Source organism: Tiliqua scincoides, chromosome 5, assembly GCF_035046505.1.
Source record: "Tiliqua scincoides isolate rTilSci1 chromosome 5, rTilSci1.hap2, whole genome shotgun sequence".
Classification (NCBI taxonomy): Eukaryota; Metazoa; Chordata; class Lepidosauria; order Squamata; family Scincidae; genus Tiliqua; species Tiliqua scincoides.
Genome location: NC_089825.1, coordinates 7262426 through 7281019, shown reverse-complemented (window position 1 = coordinate 7281019; position 18594 = coordinate 7262426). Strand labels below are relative to the sequence as shown.

At 40.8% G+C, this 18594-nt stretch overlaps 1 protein-coding gene across 9 annotated transcripts in view; it reads left to right on the top strand.

Annotated features, from left to right (window-relative positions):
• The window catches only part of KMT2C (lysine methyltransferase 2C), a 205749-nt gene that overhangs the window by 56762 nt on the left and 130393 nt on the right, over positions 1 to 18594 (top strand). For all 9 annotated transcript variants that reach the window (XM_066627556.1, XM_066627555.1, XM_066627557.1 and 6 more), the window contains exons 5-6: positions 1515 to 1660; positions 8418 to 8527. In XM_066627556.1, the coding sequence (XP_066483653.1) occupies positions 1515 to 1660; positions 8418 to 8527 (256 nt within the window). The remainder of the gene's footprint in view (positions 1 to 1514; positions 1661 to 8417; positions 8528 to 18594) is intronic.

Below are 18594 nucleotides of genomic sequence, written 5' to 3'. Positions count from 1 at the left end.
TCTGTAGATATTTTTCATTTGTATGGTTTTTTAAAACCTGACCTTTGTTCATATAAATTTCAGCTTAGTCTTCCTTAAGCATGAAAGCTTGTTGCTTCTGTACAAATTATCAGGTTGTCATCAGTGAGACAAAAACATTTATATTATTTTTAGGTAGCTCAAGTTTCCCTTGCAGTTATAATTTGATGTTAATGAATGAAATTTTATGTTTCACAATCTGAAACATAATTGGAGCACATTGCTAAATGACGTGTATTAAAATATTGATTTTAATTTTTTTCATGCTATAGTCCACAGCTCAGGTTTGTTTTCCTCTACTAGTAATTATTTGTACTAATTTAAATATTTTATGTGCTATTAAAACTGTACGCTGATTGTATGCATAGCTATATATAACCCCCTTTTCAGGCATTCAGAAGAGATGTAGTGAATATGTGGGACCAGCAGGTAGTGTTGTGGTGGTAGATTTTGAAGTGCAGCATTTTAGCAGGAGAGGTTTTAAAGAGGGGATAAGATCCAGTGTGTGCTATTGTGCCTGGGTCCACCCACTCTTGCTTCCTCCTCACCCCTGGTTTCTCCCAAAGAATGCCTCAATCCTCTCTTCTCTACCCATGGTCTGTCCCTACCACTGACATATCTGCCCCAGAGGCTCAAAGAAGACTGATGCTATGCTGCTGGCACCACTCACCATTTATGGCAGTAGTCTGGCAGTGTGCTTTTTGCAATGCTATAAGTCAGGCTGCACTACTGGAACACAGAGTCTGGAAGTGCAGCCCAACCATTGGATTGGGTTTTTAGATGCTATACTACATCAGCTGTCATAGACTTTAAGGCTCTGCAGATGTGAATCATGCTTACTTATAAGTCCTTTTGCCCACAGTTATCATTATCACAAGTGGGTCACGACTCGGTTTCTGATGGGACGTGGGCCTGATGACGCTACAGTCTAAAATGGCCCATGATCTCAGTCATGTGCATGTGCATGTCCCTGTGTCATTTTCTACATGGGGTATGGTTCCCAAACATTGTGTTGCACTGCACTGGCATGACATACAGTTTGGGAACTGCAGTGTACCATGACATACAGTTTGGGAACGATGGTGCAAAGTGGAAGATGATGCGGGGACACACATGCAACCTACTCGCAACTATTGGCTCATCTGCAATTTTAGGGATGGGCTCAGGGGGCACTGGATCCATCACAGATGATGCAGTGGGTTGCAAAGGCAAGCAATTTGGGAACCTCTGCATTAGGAGTTGATCTGATACCAAGTAAATATATTTTATATAATGGAGTTTCATGAAAATAGTGTTACTGGAATTACAAAACAAAAGAAATGGGCAGGAAGCAGACTGAATCAATAATATACAGTAAAGAAGCAAATTAATCTGGTGCCATTATGTCCTAAGTTTTTAATAGTCTTGTGTCAGATGCTTGACATTTTAATGTTACAAGATAATATAACTAATATGTGAATTCTAATTATGTTAACCATATGTTGTGTCTCATACAGAGAGAGGTCTCATCAGAGTATAACATCTTATACTTGTTCAAGCACTCAAACTACTCCTGATGATCAAGTAGTCAGATTGTGGGATGAACTCAAAATGGTTGGCTTACCAGATGACATTGATGTCCAAGCCTTATTTGACCCAACAGGTAGCGTACCGCTTCAGAATCCTGACTAAATATCATGTAATTAAAATCATAGCTATGCATATTGTATTGCTTTGTTTCAGTTCAATGCTGTTGTCATCTTTTCTGTCAAAGTGAGCAGTAGTAGTAAAATAAGTCTTGTAACGATGTAAATATAGCAGTCACAATTGTTTTATTCTTTCACAATGTGAATGTAAAAGAATAGATACATTATTTTTTATGGGCCTATATTGTGGGATTAATCTTTAAGATTATCGTGTAAATTTTAAAGTATTTTGTTCTAAGTTTCTGCATGAAATCTCAAACTATAAATTGTAAGATACCTTGTACTCCTGTGTATTCAGCAATAGTTTGTAAACAAATAAACATATATAGCCATCTTACACTTATATTGGTCCCTTGGCCCAGTATTGTCTCCTCTGACTGGAAGAGACTCTCAAAGGTATTTCCCAGACCTGTCCTGAGCTACCTGCTGCCTCCTTGTAATTGGAGATGCAGGGTTGGGAACGTGAGTTGTGAAAATGCACGTTTTTCACTTAGTCGTTGACTCGTGAGTCGTGCATGGAAAACTAAAAAAAACCCTTGAGTCAGGGCTCCCCTGACTCAGTACTTGTCTGCAGGTGTGCACAATAGAGTCTGCCTGTGTTTGGGTGTGCTTGCTTGCTGTTTTCGCAGTGTTAAAAACCTTGTGGGGCCAGCATTCAGAGCAGGTTAGTAGCAGGGAGGTTCCAGCTATGAAGCAGGGAAGGGTTAATGCATCCGAGCAGGAGGGGGGAGGTGGGAGAAAACTCTTTTGCCCATCTCCCATTGGAAGGAGCCAAGGAGCAAGGAATCTTACAATTGGTTGCGGAAGCCCAGGAAAGGGGAGGAGGCAGGGAAGCTGGGAGGCAGTTCACATTGGTCATGCTTTCCTCCTCATGGCTCTGTTGTTACTTGGGGGAGGGGGAAGCATTATTGCAGTCCCATTGCAGTGGGACTACTTCTGAATAGAGCTGCCAAGATTGGGTCATTCTGGTCAGCCTCCCAACTGCTGCGCATGACCGTCCTCCCTCTTGCTGGTTGTGCCCCGGCTCTCTCGCAGTCTCTCCCACCCCTCCCCCTTGTTTACAGATGGGTGATGACAGCAGGGGAGTGGTTAAGAGAACTCTGACACACACACATTTCCTGGCAGCAGCCCCATTTTTTCTGCGGCGGGCTTTTTAAAGGGGAGGTGACTCAACTTGTGTCCTTTAGTTGTGCAGGGGCGACTCGGAAAGTTCTCCTGTTATGACTCTGTTTTGAGTTGAGTTGTGGGGGGCGGTGACTCTAAACTCAGCTCCAGTCAAGCCAAGCTGGGTTTTCATATCACTGTGGAGATGTCAGAGAATGTACATCAACTGCTGCCAGGTTCTTCCTGGTGGCTATTTTTCTGGGCTGCTGTTTATATGAGACCTGCCTCAGAGCCTGCAGCCACAAGAAATCCTGGTCTGGTGTCAGGTCATCTTGTCCCCCTAGCTTTGCTTCTACTCAAGAGTTGCTGTGTTAGGAAGATGAAGCAGTAGCTGAGGCCTGCTTTAACATGTATGACCCAAAAGGAGAAAGAAAAAATTCTTTTGTTGTTTTTAAGTATATGTAAACCAATTTTGGAGACTTCAGCCAGAAACCCAGCACACAAATCAAATGAATAATAAATATGGGATCAGTGCTTCACCACTGAGCTTCAACCTTTGCCTAATAGAGAGTTGGGGGGAAGGATAAAATTGTATGGGTTAAGAATTTGAGTGCCAACACGTCCTGAGTTGTAGAAGCGTTGTAGTTTGTGTTAGGTTTTTTTTTAAATTTTTAATGTTCCAAAATAAAAACAAACAACAAATATAAACAAACACATGACAAACACAAACTCAATACACAACACAAAAAAAACACAAAAACACACCGTTGGAGGATGCAAGCAATCATATATCAATATATCTAATCAATGAATACATATCTTCTAATCTTGTTCCTCTTCTAGTTTAGCCTCTTAGTATCATTTATCTATCATATCCTGTATAATATATCATGTATACAATATATTCATCTAAATACCCTATCTTATACATCTACAACTTCATTTTCAACCAAGCATAAAATGGTCTCCATTGAGGTCTGGTCTGCAGGAGGTCTGGTCTAGAGGGTAGAGCCTCTGTTTGCCTGAAGATAACATCCGAAGGTCGCCAGTTCAAGGCCACCGGCACCGTGAACGGCGAGACCTTGAAGCAGCTGACAAGCCTAGCCGAGATATGCTGAGTTATTCCACCTGCTCTTTGGCCACTGTCAGCCTGTGTGGGAGGAAAATGGAGGCCAGAATGTGATACCAGATCATAAAAGATCCATCTGAAATGTTGTGGTTCTTGAAAAACAGAATCTTCTTCAATTGTAAAAATCCCTATTGAGATTTAGTATTGCCTGCCTATGTAAACCGCCTTGAATTAAAGTCTGAGGAGAAATCTGACGACCAAGAAAGGCGGTACATAAATACCTGTATTATTATTATTATTATTATTATTATTATTATTATTATTATTATTATTATTATTATTATTATTATTATTATTATTATTATATTGCTCTATCTGTTGGTTTGCGCTATTGATCCAAAAATCTCTGTAAGCCTATCCATTTTGGCCACATTCATTATTTTCTCTATTAAATCATCTTTCATTGGAATTTTAATATCTTTCCAGTATCTAACATATAAAATCCTTGCAGCAGTTAATATCATAATAACTAAATACACATCATTTGCTTTATCTATAATATCTAAGGTAATATTAAGCAAAAATAACTCTGGTTTCAGCGATATCGTAAATCCAACGATCTCTTGTATTGGATTCCTTACCATTTTCCAATATACTTGCATTTTTTTACATGTCCACCACATATGATAAAACATCCCTTCTACACATTTACACTTCCAACAATTTTTTTATATGTTCTGATTCAATTTTACCAGTTTTACTGGTGTCATGTACCATCTATAAAACACTTTATATACATTTTCTTTAAAATTTGTTGCTCTAGTAAATTTTATATTATATTTCCAAATCTATTCCTATTGTTCTAATGTAATATTATGACCTATTCATATTTAACTTTTACAATTGAAGGAAGACTTTCTTTCATTTTTGAGGTGAATTTAAGCCATTTATGTTGACAGAGTAAATACTCCATCCTCCCTTAACCATCATGTTTCTTTTTACTATTCACCTTCTTTTTGTCTTCTTGTTGCTATCGGTGAATGCCTCCTTGCCCCTCTAGTTTCTTCCTTTTCTGATTCCTCAGTTATCTCTGAATCATCTCTTTTCTTCCAGCTCCATTTCTATACTTTCTAGTTCTTTTCTTCTCAGTTCCTCTTCCTCAGTTTCTTCATTTCTCGTCTCATCTTTCATCACTGTACTCAAAAAATTTTCTGCTTTCATTGCTGAATTTATATTATATCTCTGTGACTGGAATTGAAAAAAACATACCTTCCAGGAGAAGCCATCTATATGGTATTTGCTTTCCTCTTAAGAATTTTACTAGCTCTTCATATTCTTTTCTCTTCTTTCTCACTCTCCATGCGACATGTCTCAGAATTTTCACTTTGCTACCATTTCTTTTCCTGTGAGATCTTCAATATTTTATCTCTGTAAAAAGTTCTGATGAATTTCACATGGATTTCTCTTGGTAGTTAATGTTTTCTTAGATAAAAAGTGCTCACTCTTCTCGCTAAATCCAGATCATGAGTATCTCCTCTGTTGGCGTGTTGATCCACTCTGATATTAAATCACCAATCAGACGTCATGTATCTTCCCCTGTCTATTCTAGTACATTTTGTATTCTCACCACTCGAGCTACACTCACCATCTGAATTTCCATTAAAGTTGCCTCTCCATCATATTGGTTCTGTTCTATCTCCAGTATTCTAGATTGATCTTTTGTTGTCTTTTCTTCTAATTTTCTAATCTTTTGTGTATTCTCATCTGCTTGGCCTTTAACAGCTTTCAGTTGCACACTGAGATCATTTAGTTGTGTAGTTAAAACATCCAGACTAGCTTGAACCTGCAGAAACTGATTTGTGTGCTACTGTACCATCGCCACTAATTTTTCTATATTGTCTTGTATTGTCTGCTTCCAATCTTTCCCTTTCGGTTCCTCTTGTGTTAGTTTTCCCAAGCTTGACTCCAGGGCGGGAGAGCCGCTAACTTTTGCTCCCTTCCTGTCATCCTTTTTCTTCCTTCGTATGTCTTCTTTCCTGTAAAACTCAAATATCTGTTATCACATATATCACTATCAGTTACCCTTACATCACATCATCAAGAAATCAACTGTTCACCCATAAAAACCAACACAAGGAAATTTTAAGTCAAATAAACCTTTGCCTTGCAATATTTTTTAATGCCAATAGATGTCCTCAGCGTATCGTCCTCATTACTTCACTTGTCAAGTCCTTGCAATGTCTTTTTAAATCCACTAGATGTCCCCGCTGTTCTATTCTTCTTATTCTGTTGTTTTGATTCTATTGCTTACATTTGTTGCTAAATCAACCACATTCTGTTCCAGGAGATAGTGAGAGGAATTCAAAACAATAAACCACTTTTGCAAAACAAGGAAATGCAGATCTTCAGCCCTCTCCACAGGCGCTCCAATATCTCCATAGGAAAACGAAACTGAGCGTTCCAAAGCAGAGTTTATATGCCAATACGATTAATTTGTAATCCAACGAGTTTTAGTTTTGTAAAGTTAAGAGTTATGCTCTCATATTTCCATAACAAGCTTGGCAAATCTCCTCCAAAGCTTCTTCTCACACAAGCAAAAAATTGAACGCAGAAAGCCTCCCCCCTCTTTCCTCTTCCCAGAGGGGAAAATCTGCCTCTCCTTCTTCCCTTGGGCAAAAGCTTAATCAGGCAGTCAATAAATCAATCAATGCCAGACACACACAGCAGAATAACACTCACTTAGTTCTTCCAATGTGTTTCCCTGCCTGGGGCCTTCAGCTTAGTTTCATGATGAATCCTCACCAACACTGACATTGATGGCTGGGTTCCCTTGGAGAAAAACAGTGCCTGGCTGGACCCTTCTTTTCCAAAACCGTACACCATCTTTAGGATTGAATCTCTCCTGATCAAAGATCCTCAGATCTCCTCAGAGCCACAGTTTTTTGGGAGGAAATAGCATGCTTTCCCAAGAGCTTTCAAGAGCTCAGAAAAACACAGCCATTCAGTTGCCTCTGGCCCCACCCCCACTCCTAGTTTGTGTTAGGTTACAGTAGCTTGTGTTAAATGTGCTTGAAGAGTCCTTCATATAAAATAACTGAAGTTAATGGTTCAATTAGCATGCTAAAAGTTTTTCTTTGTTTTAAATTGCAATAAATGTTATAGAATATCACTAAGACATCATCTATCCTCGGAAAATATGATCTAGATTAGGGGTGTCAGACCTAATGTCCCGGGAAATGGCCCTGGAAACTCTTAATCTGGCCCACTTGACAATTGGGATTTCCCAGCGGCACATTTTCAGCAGTGCCATTTCTGCTGAGGCTATGGGAAGGAGAGATGGAGACTTTAGAAGACGAGGAACGCTATGAATAAAGGGGTATCTCAAGAGGGGGGAGAGAGGGAGTTGCTGCCGTGACATTAGGAGAGCCCAATGATAATGCTGGCTGCCCTTTCTACAGTGCTTCTTCTGCCAAGGTGTCACTTCACAGAACACCTCTCAGCTGCTGAGCTGCAAAACGCCACCTCAGTAGAAATGGCATTACTTAAAGGTGGCCTGTGTGATAATTGAACTGTTTAGCATGTAATTGGTATGTCAGTTGGGCTCTCTCATATCTTGGAAATATGTTCAAGTCATGTATATTTTCTCTTCTGTCATTTGTAGCTGATGAATTTCTACATGATAATGAAGTGCTCATTTCTAACTGTATCTATTTAATGACATCACTTCCTGCTTATTGATGTCATTTTCGACCCACAGCACTTCTGACGCTCAGCAGCAGGAATGGTACTTGGCCTGCCATGAAATGAATTTGACACCCCTGATCTAGATCATAAGGAAAGCATATGTAACACATAATGATCCCTTAGGCCTGTGTTTTGTGATAATGAGGGAATGACTTAGTCAGCGCTGTATCAAGCTGCCTTTGATTTCCTTATTCTAGTAGTGCTTATTCTAGTGCTCATTTGCAGCAACTGGAAGGGAAACAAACTGTTTCTTAGTATGAAAATGAAATATGAATTTAACAGTGGAAGGGAAACTGTTTCTTAGTATGAAATGAAATATGAATTTACACCTTTTCTAAAGTAACAGTAACAGATCACTTGGGCTATAATAGATGAATCTCTGTAATATATATTGGAGAGTGTATGTGGTGACCATATTCCTGCATTCATTTTTAATTCAGCAGACTCAATGAACTGCTGAAGTGAAAATGGGGAACACTTAGTTGCCTTGATTAATCTCCCTTGGATCTTTTGATTGTAATCAATATCTCTCTTTTCCAAGAACATGCTACTACAGAAATATATATTTCCCTTTCTATCCTTGTAAACAGTCTTGGACTAAAGCTGCAAATATATCAGTTACTTAATCTTGTGATTGGAACTTTTATCGAATTCATTTTCTTACCATGCTTCCTGTCCTTATAGTCATTCTGCCTATTTATAAATAGCTGTTTTATGTTTTCTTTTCCCTTTTAACTTGTACGTATTCTTTGGCAAAATCTGCAAAACTAATTCTTTCACTGATCATCATGTGTTAGGTCACTGCTGGGCTCATCACCGCTGTGCGGAATGGTCACTGGGGGTATGCCAGACTGAAGAGCAGCTACCAGTGAACGTGGACAAAGCTGTTGTCTCAGGGAGCACAAAAGTGAGTTGAAAAATAAGATTCTGCACCTCTTTTAAGATTATCATTCAAGTTTAAAATGTCAATTAATGTGGAATGCTAATTTTTTATTTTTTTATATTAAGAAATTTATACCTGCCTTTCCCATTCTGAAGCAAATGCTCAAGGCGGCATATAAAGCTTTATAGTCAAGTATAGAGTATCACAAGTAAAAACAACATGGCAGTAGAACATTAATTTTAACATTACATGGTGAAAAACGTATATAAAAGCAGAGCAAAGTTTAAGAGAAAAAGAAAAATTACAGGTTACATGTCATAGTAGGTATGTGCAAGCTCTTGGTTTTAGAGGGAAGCTGCCTCTGATTGCCAGATGCAGGGGAGGGTGCCAGGAGGCAGACTGTGCCTGCCTGTCTTGTTGGCTCCCTGGGGCATTTGGTGGGCCACTGTGAGATACAGGAAGCTGGACTAGATGGGCCTTCGGCCTGATCCAGCGGGGCTCTTCCTATGTTCTTAAAAATCTCACTGAGGCAGTGGGGGACAGATAAGTCCAGGGAGGCCGCCAAGTCGCAGCAGTATGACAGAGGCACAGAGGAAAAATATCCACTCGGCAACCAATTGTCAAACAAAACAGGTATATTTTGAGCCCTCGCTGAAAACCCATGAGAGAAGGAGCAGGTCTTAGTTCCCTGGTAGGATATTTCACAGCTGTGGCACCACCACAGAGAAACTTGCCCCCGAGCTGCAACCCCTCTCATGTGGGACAAAGGTGGCACTTGTAGAAGAGGCTCTTCACCTGACCTGAGAGGGCCGGCTGGAGTGTATGGAAGGAGTCAGTCTTTCAGGTAGCCTGGACCCAGGTCATGGAGGTCTTAAAAGTTAGAACTAGCACCTTGAATCGGGACGGAGGAGGATGGGCAGCCAGTGTAACTGTTGGAGCAATGGTCCAGCTGAGTCATCAGTAATGCAGTGGTGACATTCTGTATTTTATTATAAATTCACAATATGTTTGCTTGCATATTCATTCATTCATTCATTCATTCACCTTTATTGACATATGAGATGTACAAACAAAAAATAGCAATAAACAGTACAGAAAGGTTACATAAGCATTACGTCCATTTTAACATTAATTAGAGGTCAAAAGGTCAAAAAATAGAATTTTTATGCTTGACAGAGACGTCATCATGAATTAGTATTATCTATGTTAATTACTCTTACAACACCGGACTTACATTAGTTTATACCAATTGGTTAAATGGAGGGAGAGTTCTGCAGCACTGTATTACCAGTTTTATAAAAGCTGCTAATTGGGTAATATGCAATTCATCAACTCCATTCAGCAAATGTTGTAGTATGAATTTATCAGAATTGTCCTGGAAATTTTGAGAGAATTGGGTCTAGATGGAGTAAACAATTATCCTTATATAAATTGCAGTGCAATAATATGTGGGTCAGGCACTCTACTGTCTTGCTGTTACATGGGCAAAGCTGTGCTTCATACGGGACTGCACTGAATCTTCCAATTAAAACATTAGAGGGCAGCGTGTTGCACCTTGCTAGGGTGAGGGCACGTCGCTCCTGTGGATTCTTCAGAAAAGAAAGATAACTAGCTATTCCCATTGCAGTTGGTAGTGAACCAATATATAAAGAACAGGTTTTTTGTGCTGCATCGTGTAATGTTTGTTGCTCAATATCTAGCAGTCTTCCGAGGAGCTTAAACGCCTGGGATGACTGACAAACTCCCAAGGAGTCCAGAGCAATACCCATGGTTTTAACTTTCTGCAAAAATAGTTTGAATTCAAAAAGTGAAAAAGGATCTGACAACATGCCCTTAAGGAAGGGATCATTGTTTGATATATAACAGATCCAAATCCAAAACCTGAAAGAATGAAGCCATGTCACTGTCTCTAGTCTGATACCTCCTGCTTCTAAACATAAAACAGCATAAGGTACACAATGTGGTAACAGTTTGGACACAACCTTAGCTCAAAAGATCTTTACAGCAGCCAGGTTTAAAGAATTGCCCCATGTATGAAAAAAACGGTAAATTGCCTGAGATGTCAGGTTTGCTGAGTTAATCATGGCTTGACGGGGAGTCACCCAGGATAGCTGGTAATGAAAGTAGACTCCTAAATACTTAACATGCTGCATATTTTTACCATTAAAAATCCAAGAAAAAGGTTTCCACCTTTTGCTGAATATTACTATTTTAGATTTTTCATAGTTAATAGACAGCTTATTGCAGGAACAATAATGGATGCAAGCTTTTATTAGACGTTTCAGTCCTACCTTGGTACGGGAGAGTAATACCAATTCATTGGCAAAAAGTAAAATCGGTTTGGAAAGGGTACCTAGTCGAGGGCTATGGCTGTCTATTTTTTGCAGGAATGGGGCAAGACAATTTATGAACAAATTAAAAAAGATTGTAGCAAGTGTGCATCCCTGCTTCACACCTTTATTTGTAATAATTTGTCCTGATAATTTGCCATTCTGAGTTAATCTAATCCTGCAAGAAGTGTTGAGGTAGAGACTTTGTATCAAAAATAACAGTCTAATGTCAAGGCCAGCATTTGCTAGTTTTGCCCATAGTAGGTCTCTGTCAATGGTATCAAATGCAGCTTTCAAATCTAGGAAAGCAGCATAGATTTAGCTTGTTTTATCTGCTTGGATATTAAATTCATGTTAGAATCAAAGGGAGAAAAAAGGGATTGACATTTTACCAACAACCTTATTGCAGAGCTGTTCAAATAAAAAAAACCAGTATTTAAAACAGAGTGAAGACTAGTAATTACCTAGCATTTGACTCACTTTGGTTTCCCTAGAGCTGCATGGGCTCACCCACTCCCTAGAACCATATGGCACCACATGGTACCGGGTGGTACTTTGGGTCTCCCTTGGGGTGGGGGGCAGGTATGCCAGCCCGCCGTATCCCCCATCCCCAGCAATTTGGCCCGTGGAGCATTGGCCACTGGCTGTGGGAGCAGTGGGCAGTAGGACCTGTCCACCACCTCCCCAGCAATCAGTTGCTCAACATAGCTCCAAAAAAGCATGCAGCATAGCTCCAAGGCATGCAGTCGCCCCAAGACTGGCTGTGGCTTTTTCCCCTGCTGCAACCAATCTCATCATGGTCACCCTCAGAGTGATGCCGCCTGCTTCAGAAGAAGTAGACAGCATCGCTCCAAAGTGTGATAGCTGGTAGTGAAGGCAGCCACTTCTTTCCACAACGGCTGTCTTTGCTCCCAGTGAGCACGCTTGTGCAACTGGATGCGGAGATCAGACAGGTTCTCCTGCCTGTCACCCCCGCAGTCGTGCCTGGAGCAAAGCTAGCCACTTTGGAAGAAGTGGCTGGTCACACCCCAAGCATTACTGAATGATTGTGGTGATGTCATCACATAACAGTAATTACTTCTGGGGCAGCCAGGTGGGGGGTGGCATGTGGGGCGTTACGCAGGGCAGGACAAGCCCCAGCATTGGATACCTTTCTTCTTCCAACATTTTTTTCAAGAAATGCTGTGGTAACCGTATGGTTAAAAATATAATTACAGTAGATACGTATAGTATGTGAAATTTTTGCTAAGTAATCAAGCTCCAATTATCACTTCGCCTTATCTCCGGGTCAATCAGAGGGCAGAGCCTTTCAACTCTGAACAGTTTCCTTTCTCTGCTCAGGTCAGCAAAGCTCAGGCAGGCACCTTGTTAGTTGCTATAGTGTTTTTCCTGGGACATTCCAGCCAAAGTTAACCTTTTATTCTCCTTCCTTCTGCTGCAGCCTGGTTCTGCTTTGCAAATGCTTGCAAAGCAGGTCTGTTTTTTGAAACATGAGGATGGGATCCTCCTTCCCAGGCTACAATTCAGTGCACCATTACTTAAGAATAACACCCATGGAAAGCAGTGGGTCTACTTCTGAGTGAAAAGGGTTGCAAATATCTCATCTCTCTGCTGTAAATTGAATTGCATACTCTCAGTTATGTGTTATGGGTTGTATGTTGTATGTAGAGCTAGACACCTTAAAGGTGGATTTGATTCATGGTAGTTCCCAACCTTTTTCACTTGCATATTCCTTGGCAGCCCATTTCCATAATTTGTACCTTTCATATTAGCAAAATTCTTGTAATTAATAATACAAGCCTTCATCTCCTGCATATGAAATCCCAGACTTCATGTATTCATCACATATTTTCTCTTTTCATCTGTTTGAAGTACTGCCTTTGCACTGTTTTGCACCAGAAGTGTGCTGAGAAATTTTGGGTGATTGATCACTTTCCATATTATGTTTCGACTTTTTTACTGTGCTGGTTTTCAATCACTGGTTCACAGATGAATTGATGACCAAAAACTAGCTATTGGTGGGGCTTTCACAGCCAGCTAGGTACCTCCCTTCCTGCCTTGCTGGTCCGTGCAAGGCATTCTGGAGCACAACTTCCCTTTTTCTGCCATTATTCCATTCTTTTTCAAGTACCCCTAAAGGTCCTGTTGAGTGTCCCTGGGAGTACATGAATATCAGGTTGAGAACCACTGTTTTACTGGTATGTAGTTTACAGTGCACTTACTCTGATAGTGTTTACAAAAAGATGTTGACCAGAATTTAAAAAAGAATAAAAATGTATCTTATGATCTTTTACTGTGTTTTTAATAAATTAGAGACTACAGTTCTTAGGTAACAATTAGTGGTAGGTTATTTTTCAGGATCTGGCCTTGGGTAAAATCAGACAAAACTATAGTCAGACACCCCCTAAGTTTAACCCCTGACTTATCCGAGGGTCATAGAAAATTCCATGATTGTTGGCTCAAAACCTGCCCTCGACTTATCTGTGGGGTCGACTTATAGGCAGGTATCTGCGGTGGGTAGTAATTTTCCTTTTTTCTTCCTTGCTTTCTAAACTGCAAAAAGGGAATTAATAATAATAATAATAATTTATTAATAAACTGCAAAAAGGGAATGTTTCTTCAGAAGGAGTGCTCCAAGAGTTTTTCTTGTGTCCGCCCACTCTGAGAATGTGTACTTGAATTTGTGCAACTAAGGTACGCCTAAGATGCGGGCTGACTGTACCTTATTCCTTGTTCTGTGTACTATAATTTCAAAATGGTATTAAGGGGACACTTGTTCATCCATTTCTGAGATCTGTGAAACACTTGTAAGCTTTCATTTTCTTTGGTTGCAGTCCATTTTTTGTCTTAAAAACTGTTTAAAATGTTCTGGTGAGACATCTTCATGGATTTTTGTACATGCATAAGTAAATGTAAAGACTATGTAGATGCAAGGAGGATGCATGCATCTGAATTTTGCTAGTTTTGCCTGACATAAAAACTTGACAGTAGATACTACATGGCAGTAACACCTCTCTTTGGTTGGGAAAATGTTTTCCTGTCTTTATCATGCTTGGTTTGGATCCATGGTGCTACTTTTAGTGTAGTCAGCAGCTTGGAATGTTTTCTTCTTCCATGCCATATTGCTAGGAATTTCGGTTTTACAGCTGCCACTTTCCTGCGCTGAAACATGCTGCTACCTTCTTTGTCCCCCACAAACTAGCCTTCTGCTTATCCATCCTTTCCATCTATTGCCTGATCTTTCTTTTACTCATTGTCTCCAGACTCCTGGAATGCACTGCTTAATCCTGCTGCCTGAGTGTTCTCTTGTCCAATTCAGCTCTTGATCCTTTCTATTCTGTCTTCTGTCAAACGTGTTCCACTGAAACTGTGTTTATGAAAACCACCATTGGTCTCATCCCTGGCAGACTGAAAGCTCTCTATTGTGTTTTCATCCTTTTTCTAACCTTCTCACTGTCTTTGATACAGTTGATCACTTTATGTTGCTTTGTCCACTTTATGACTTGCTAGTATCCATGATTCTGTCGTCAGATAGTTCTCTCCCTATCTGCCTAATCATTATTTCAGTGTTTCCATAGCAGAAAACTCTTCATGCTCTTTCTTTCTGTCATGGTCTTACAGGGCTCTGTTCTTGGCCCCTTGAAATATTCTGAGTGTTGTCCTTCGGTAACCTCATCAAAATCCATGACTTTCAGTACAACCTATATGCTGATGATAACCAGCTCTACAATTCTACACCAGAGCTTTTTTCCTCTCATCCAATTTTGCACGTAACTACTACTGCCTGTTTGACATTTCAGCCTGGATGAATAGTCTCAAATATGTCTCAGACTCAATATGTCCAAGACTAAATGTATCATCTTTCTTCTTCTCTTATCCTTGCCCTCTACGTATCCATCAGCAGTGTCACCATCCTCCCTGTAGAACAGGCACAAAATCTTGGCTTTATCTCTTGACTCCTCTGTTTACCACATTCAGTTTGCTGCCAAATTATGTTTTCCCCTTCACAACATTGTATGAATTTGGCCCTTCCTCTCTGTTCCTTTGATAAAAGTTCTAGTTCATGTACTGGTCATCTTTTGCCTTGACTACTGCAACCTCCTACTTGGTCTTTCATTGGCTCATCTGAGTAGGGACTCAGCCTGCCCTTAAGATCTTGTATCTTGCTTTTCACACTGACTGTGTCACATCTTTCTTCACTTGCTTACTGTCTGCTCCCAGATCTAGCACAAGCCGCTTGTTCTTACCTTCAAAACCTTCCATGGCTTTATCCCTCATCACTTCTCAATTCTTAAATCTTGATACACTCCTGCCCGTGACCTTCCTGCTTCCAGCTACACCACCCAGCACCATCCACAGGTCTTCTGCTCTCTCAAATGACTGTGTCCTTTACTGCTCATACTTAGGCTGCCTCATGGAACCCCTATAAGAGACCTCTTGTTTCCTTCAAATCTCTTGTTAAAATCTACCTTTGGCACCATGCCCTAGCCCTCCTTTCCTTATTGTAATTAAGTACAGGTGTGCCCCATAACTACAGAGGTTCCATTTCAGAACCCCCTGAGGATACTAGAAACCACAGATAAGAGCAAGCACAAAATACGTGGTTTGCAATCTCCCCCATTGCGCAAATTACTTCCCTGTAGCCTCTGGGCAGCTCTCTCCTATGTCACTGTTTGCAAAGGCTACAGGTGGAGGAGGAGCTGCCCAATGGAGACGCGCACTGGCCAGTGACTGAAGGAGGCTGCAACCAGCAGGGCTTGCACTGCCCTGGGCATACCCAGCTCCTTCAGTCCTCCTTCAAGGAGGATTTTCCAGTCCTTAGGTTGCCCTCATAGCCTGGGGTTATATAGAACATCTCCACCCCTTCCTCCTGGCTGGGTTGCATAAACCTGACCTGACAGCCTCCCAGGCCCCCAGTCCTGTGAGCATTTGCTGCTTCTGCTTCTATGGAGCCTGCTCATTGTTCCCTACTCCCCTTGCCTCAGATGTCAGTAGCCCAACCAGTTTTCTCCCTTGATCATAGTGCAATCTCCTGTCTGCGTTTGAGGAGGAAAGGGTGGGACTTCTGCCCCTCTTGTCTCCTTGGGGCTGCCCCGCTGGTGAGGTGGGGAGGCCCTATGTCACTGCTACCGCCCCAGGGGAAAGCCCGTTGGCTGTGAGCTCAACCATGTCAGGTGATCCGGGTGAGTGGGGTCCTGGGCCGGATCCTGGACACAGTCATTGATAGACTTGTCCTACTTCTTGTTGCACCTTTTCTCTCCCCTTTTGTCTATAGAGATTAATTCCTTTGAAACTTTAAAACTAAGTTTCTGTTGGCTTTATTATTCCTTGTTACATTGATGTCAGTGGTTTGTGAAGATGTGTTTTAATGTTTTGGGGGATTGTAACATGGGAACACTATTGTCACAGTTGATCCTTATGATTTTTAATGGCCAATATTCACGTCTTGACCAGAAATTACGGTGCTCTTGTAGTCTATGAATTGAGGCATGCAGCACACTGTTGAGCAGTTTACATATTACCCAAATTCAAATGAAATGGGAAATTATGGTTTCTTGTTATGAGAACAGATCTTGGAGCTGTAAGTTTGCATGCTCTGCCTTTGCCACCCCCATTTTTGTATGCACAAGGAGAAGATTAGAAGGGGGAGTATGCAAAGCTGCCACTCTCTGAGGCTCACTCCTATAATGGAAAGCTACGGCATCCTGTAATGTCTGAACGTGACATTAAAATTAAAGGTAGCCAGAAGATCTACACTATAAAGTTTTCAGTGATTTCTTTCATTGTATTCTACCTTTTGAAGCTAATACAATGGTCCTCTTGCTAATGAAAATGATGAGTGCTCTGTTTCAGGGAAGTTTGCAATAACCGTAGATACTGTTGTTTTCAGATTAGTGTTTAAAGTGCTAATGAATAGTGTGATGTGATTTTCCCCCTTTCCTCAAGTGAATCTGTTAAATTACTTTTGTGACTTCTGAGTCTTTAATTCTATTCTTTCTACCACCTGATGCCAAGAATTCAGCAGATGGCCTGTTCTTCAAAAATGCTTGGTGAAACATTATGTACATGCCATAAATGAGGCCTATTTGATAAGAAAAATAACACTCCATTTAGTTTAGGTTTTGAGAATGACAGTGTCAGTAAATAAGGATTGAAACTCTTAATTTACTTCCTCTCGTGTAGTCCCATTGAGATCATAAGCAACTTCACCAGCCACCTGTTCAGTATTACACATATGGTACCAATCCAAAAACAGGAATATTGTATAAAGCATTTTTTTAACATACAGTTCCAGTGCAGAAATCATGTGCCTGTCATTCTTGCTGAATTGGGTTATTCTCAAATGACATACTCAAATGTTGAGTGTTTCTGCATACTCATGTTTGTCATGTTCATTTGAGTTATATGGGGGGGCCGTATTCGTGGATCCCATATCCATGGGATCCATGTGCTCCTCTTGTCTCCATAGGACCTCTGAGCTCCACAGAAGTCATACATATGCATCCACCTGCTGTCTCTGCAGTCCTCAGTCTTTTGGGAGAAAATGATAAAAAAAAACTAGGCAATGGAATCCCACATCTTTGTTCTTCATCTTTCTTTCTGCGTGTCGTTTGCTAACACAGTCATGTTGTATTAAGCACATCTGTTCCAGCCACAATCCAAAGACCACCATGCCAAGTCAGCATACAGAATCTGTAAACTTTTTTTCCCCTTCTGACCCTTTGCTTCTCTCCCTGAGCACAGCTGAAGCTGCTGTGCTACTGTGGGTTGGACAACCATCGTTGTGGTCTGCCTTGCAACACACTTCAGGTGCAATCCTAACCCCTTTTGTCAGTGCTTTTCAGCACTGACATAAGGGCAGTGCAGCTCCGAGGTAAGGGAACAAACATTCTCTTACTTTGAGGAGGCCTCCATGAGTGACACGCAACTGCAGGATGCAGCACACGTCCCATTGGCACCACTATACCAGTGCTGGAAAGCACTGACACAAGGGGTTAGGATTGCACCCTTCTTCTCCAGGGAAGCAGCTCTGGCTCCAGCATTCTGTTTCCACTGCTTCTTCATGCTTGCATCATTACTTGCGCCCTGTTTCCTTTTAAAGATTTCCTCTTTTCTCTCCCCCCCCCAACAGTAATTGCTTGCACTTTGGACCTAGTTGTGTGAATGACCAAGGATCACTGAATTGCTTTATTTTTATTCCCCTTCCCTATTATTGTAAATTATTCCCATAATAAAAGTTTATTTCTTGTACCTTTACTCTCACCTGCACTTCCCACTGAACCATTTAGCATGCTCTTGGCCACTACATGGGATTGTGGCACATGAGAGAGGTTTCTATTGTGTCTACCAGTAACAGTGTGTTTAAAAGCACAGCTGGTAACACACCAATATGCTAGAATAATAAAGTAACATTGTAGGTTAATTGTCTGACAGGCTTTTTGTAATTTGCAGAATATTTTTAGTCATTCTTAGTTGAACCAGCAGCAACGAAGTTGCTTGCCTACTTTAGAGAAGGTAGGGGAAATTGGATAATTCAGTTCAAAGACTTTCTTTTGATACTGGCCACCAAGAAGAAAAACAACTGTATTTTTGACCAACATTCTTTCCCCCCCCCCCCACTGGAGTTCTGGTTTCCTCATATGGTGACTAATGTCCTGTAGAAAATATTCTGTGTGAATACACTCTTGGCAGTGAAACAGGAAAGTAGAGACAGTCTTGTTAAGGGTTTTCAGTTGCTTTTCATAATGTCAGTGCTATGGA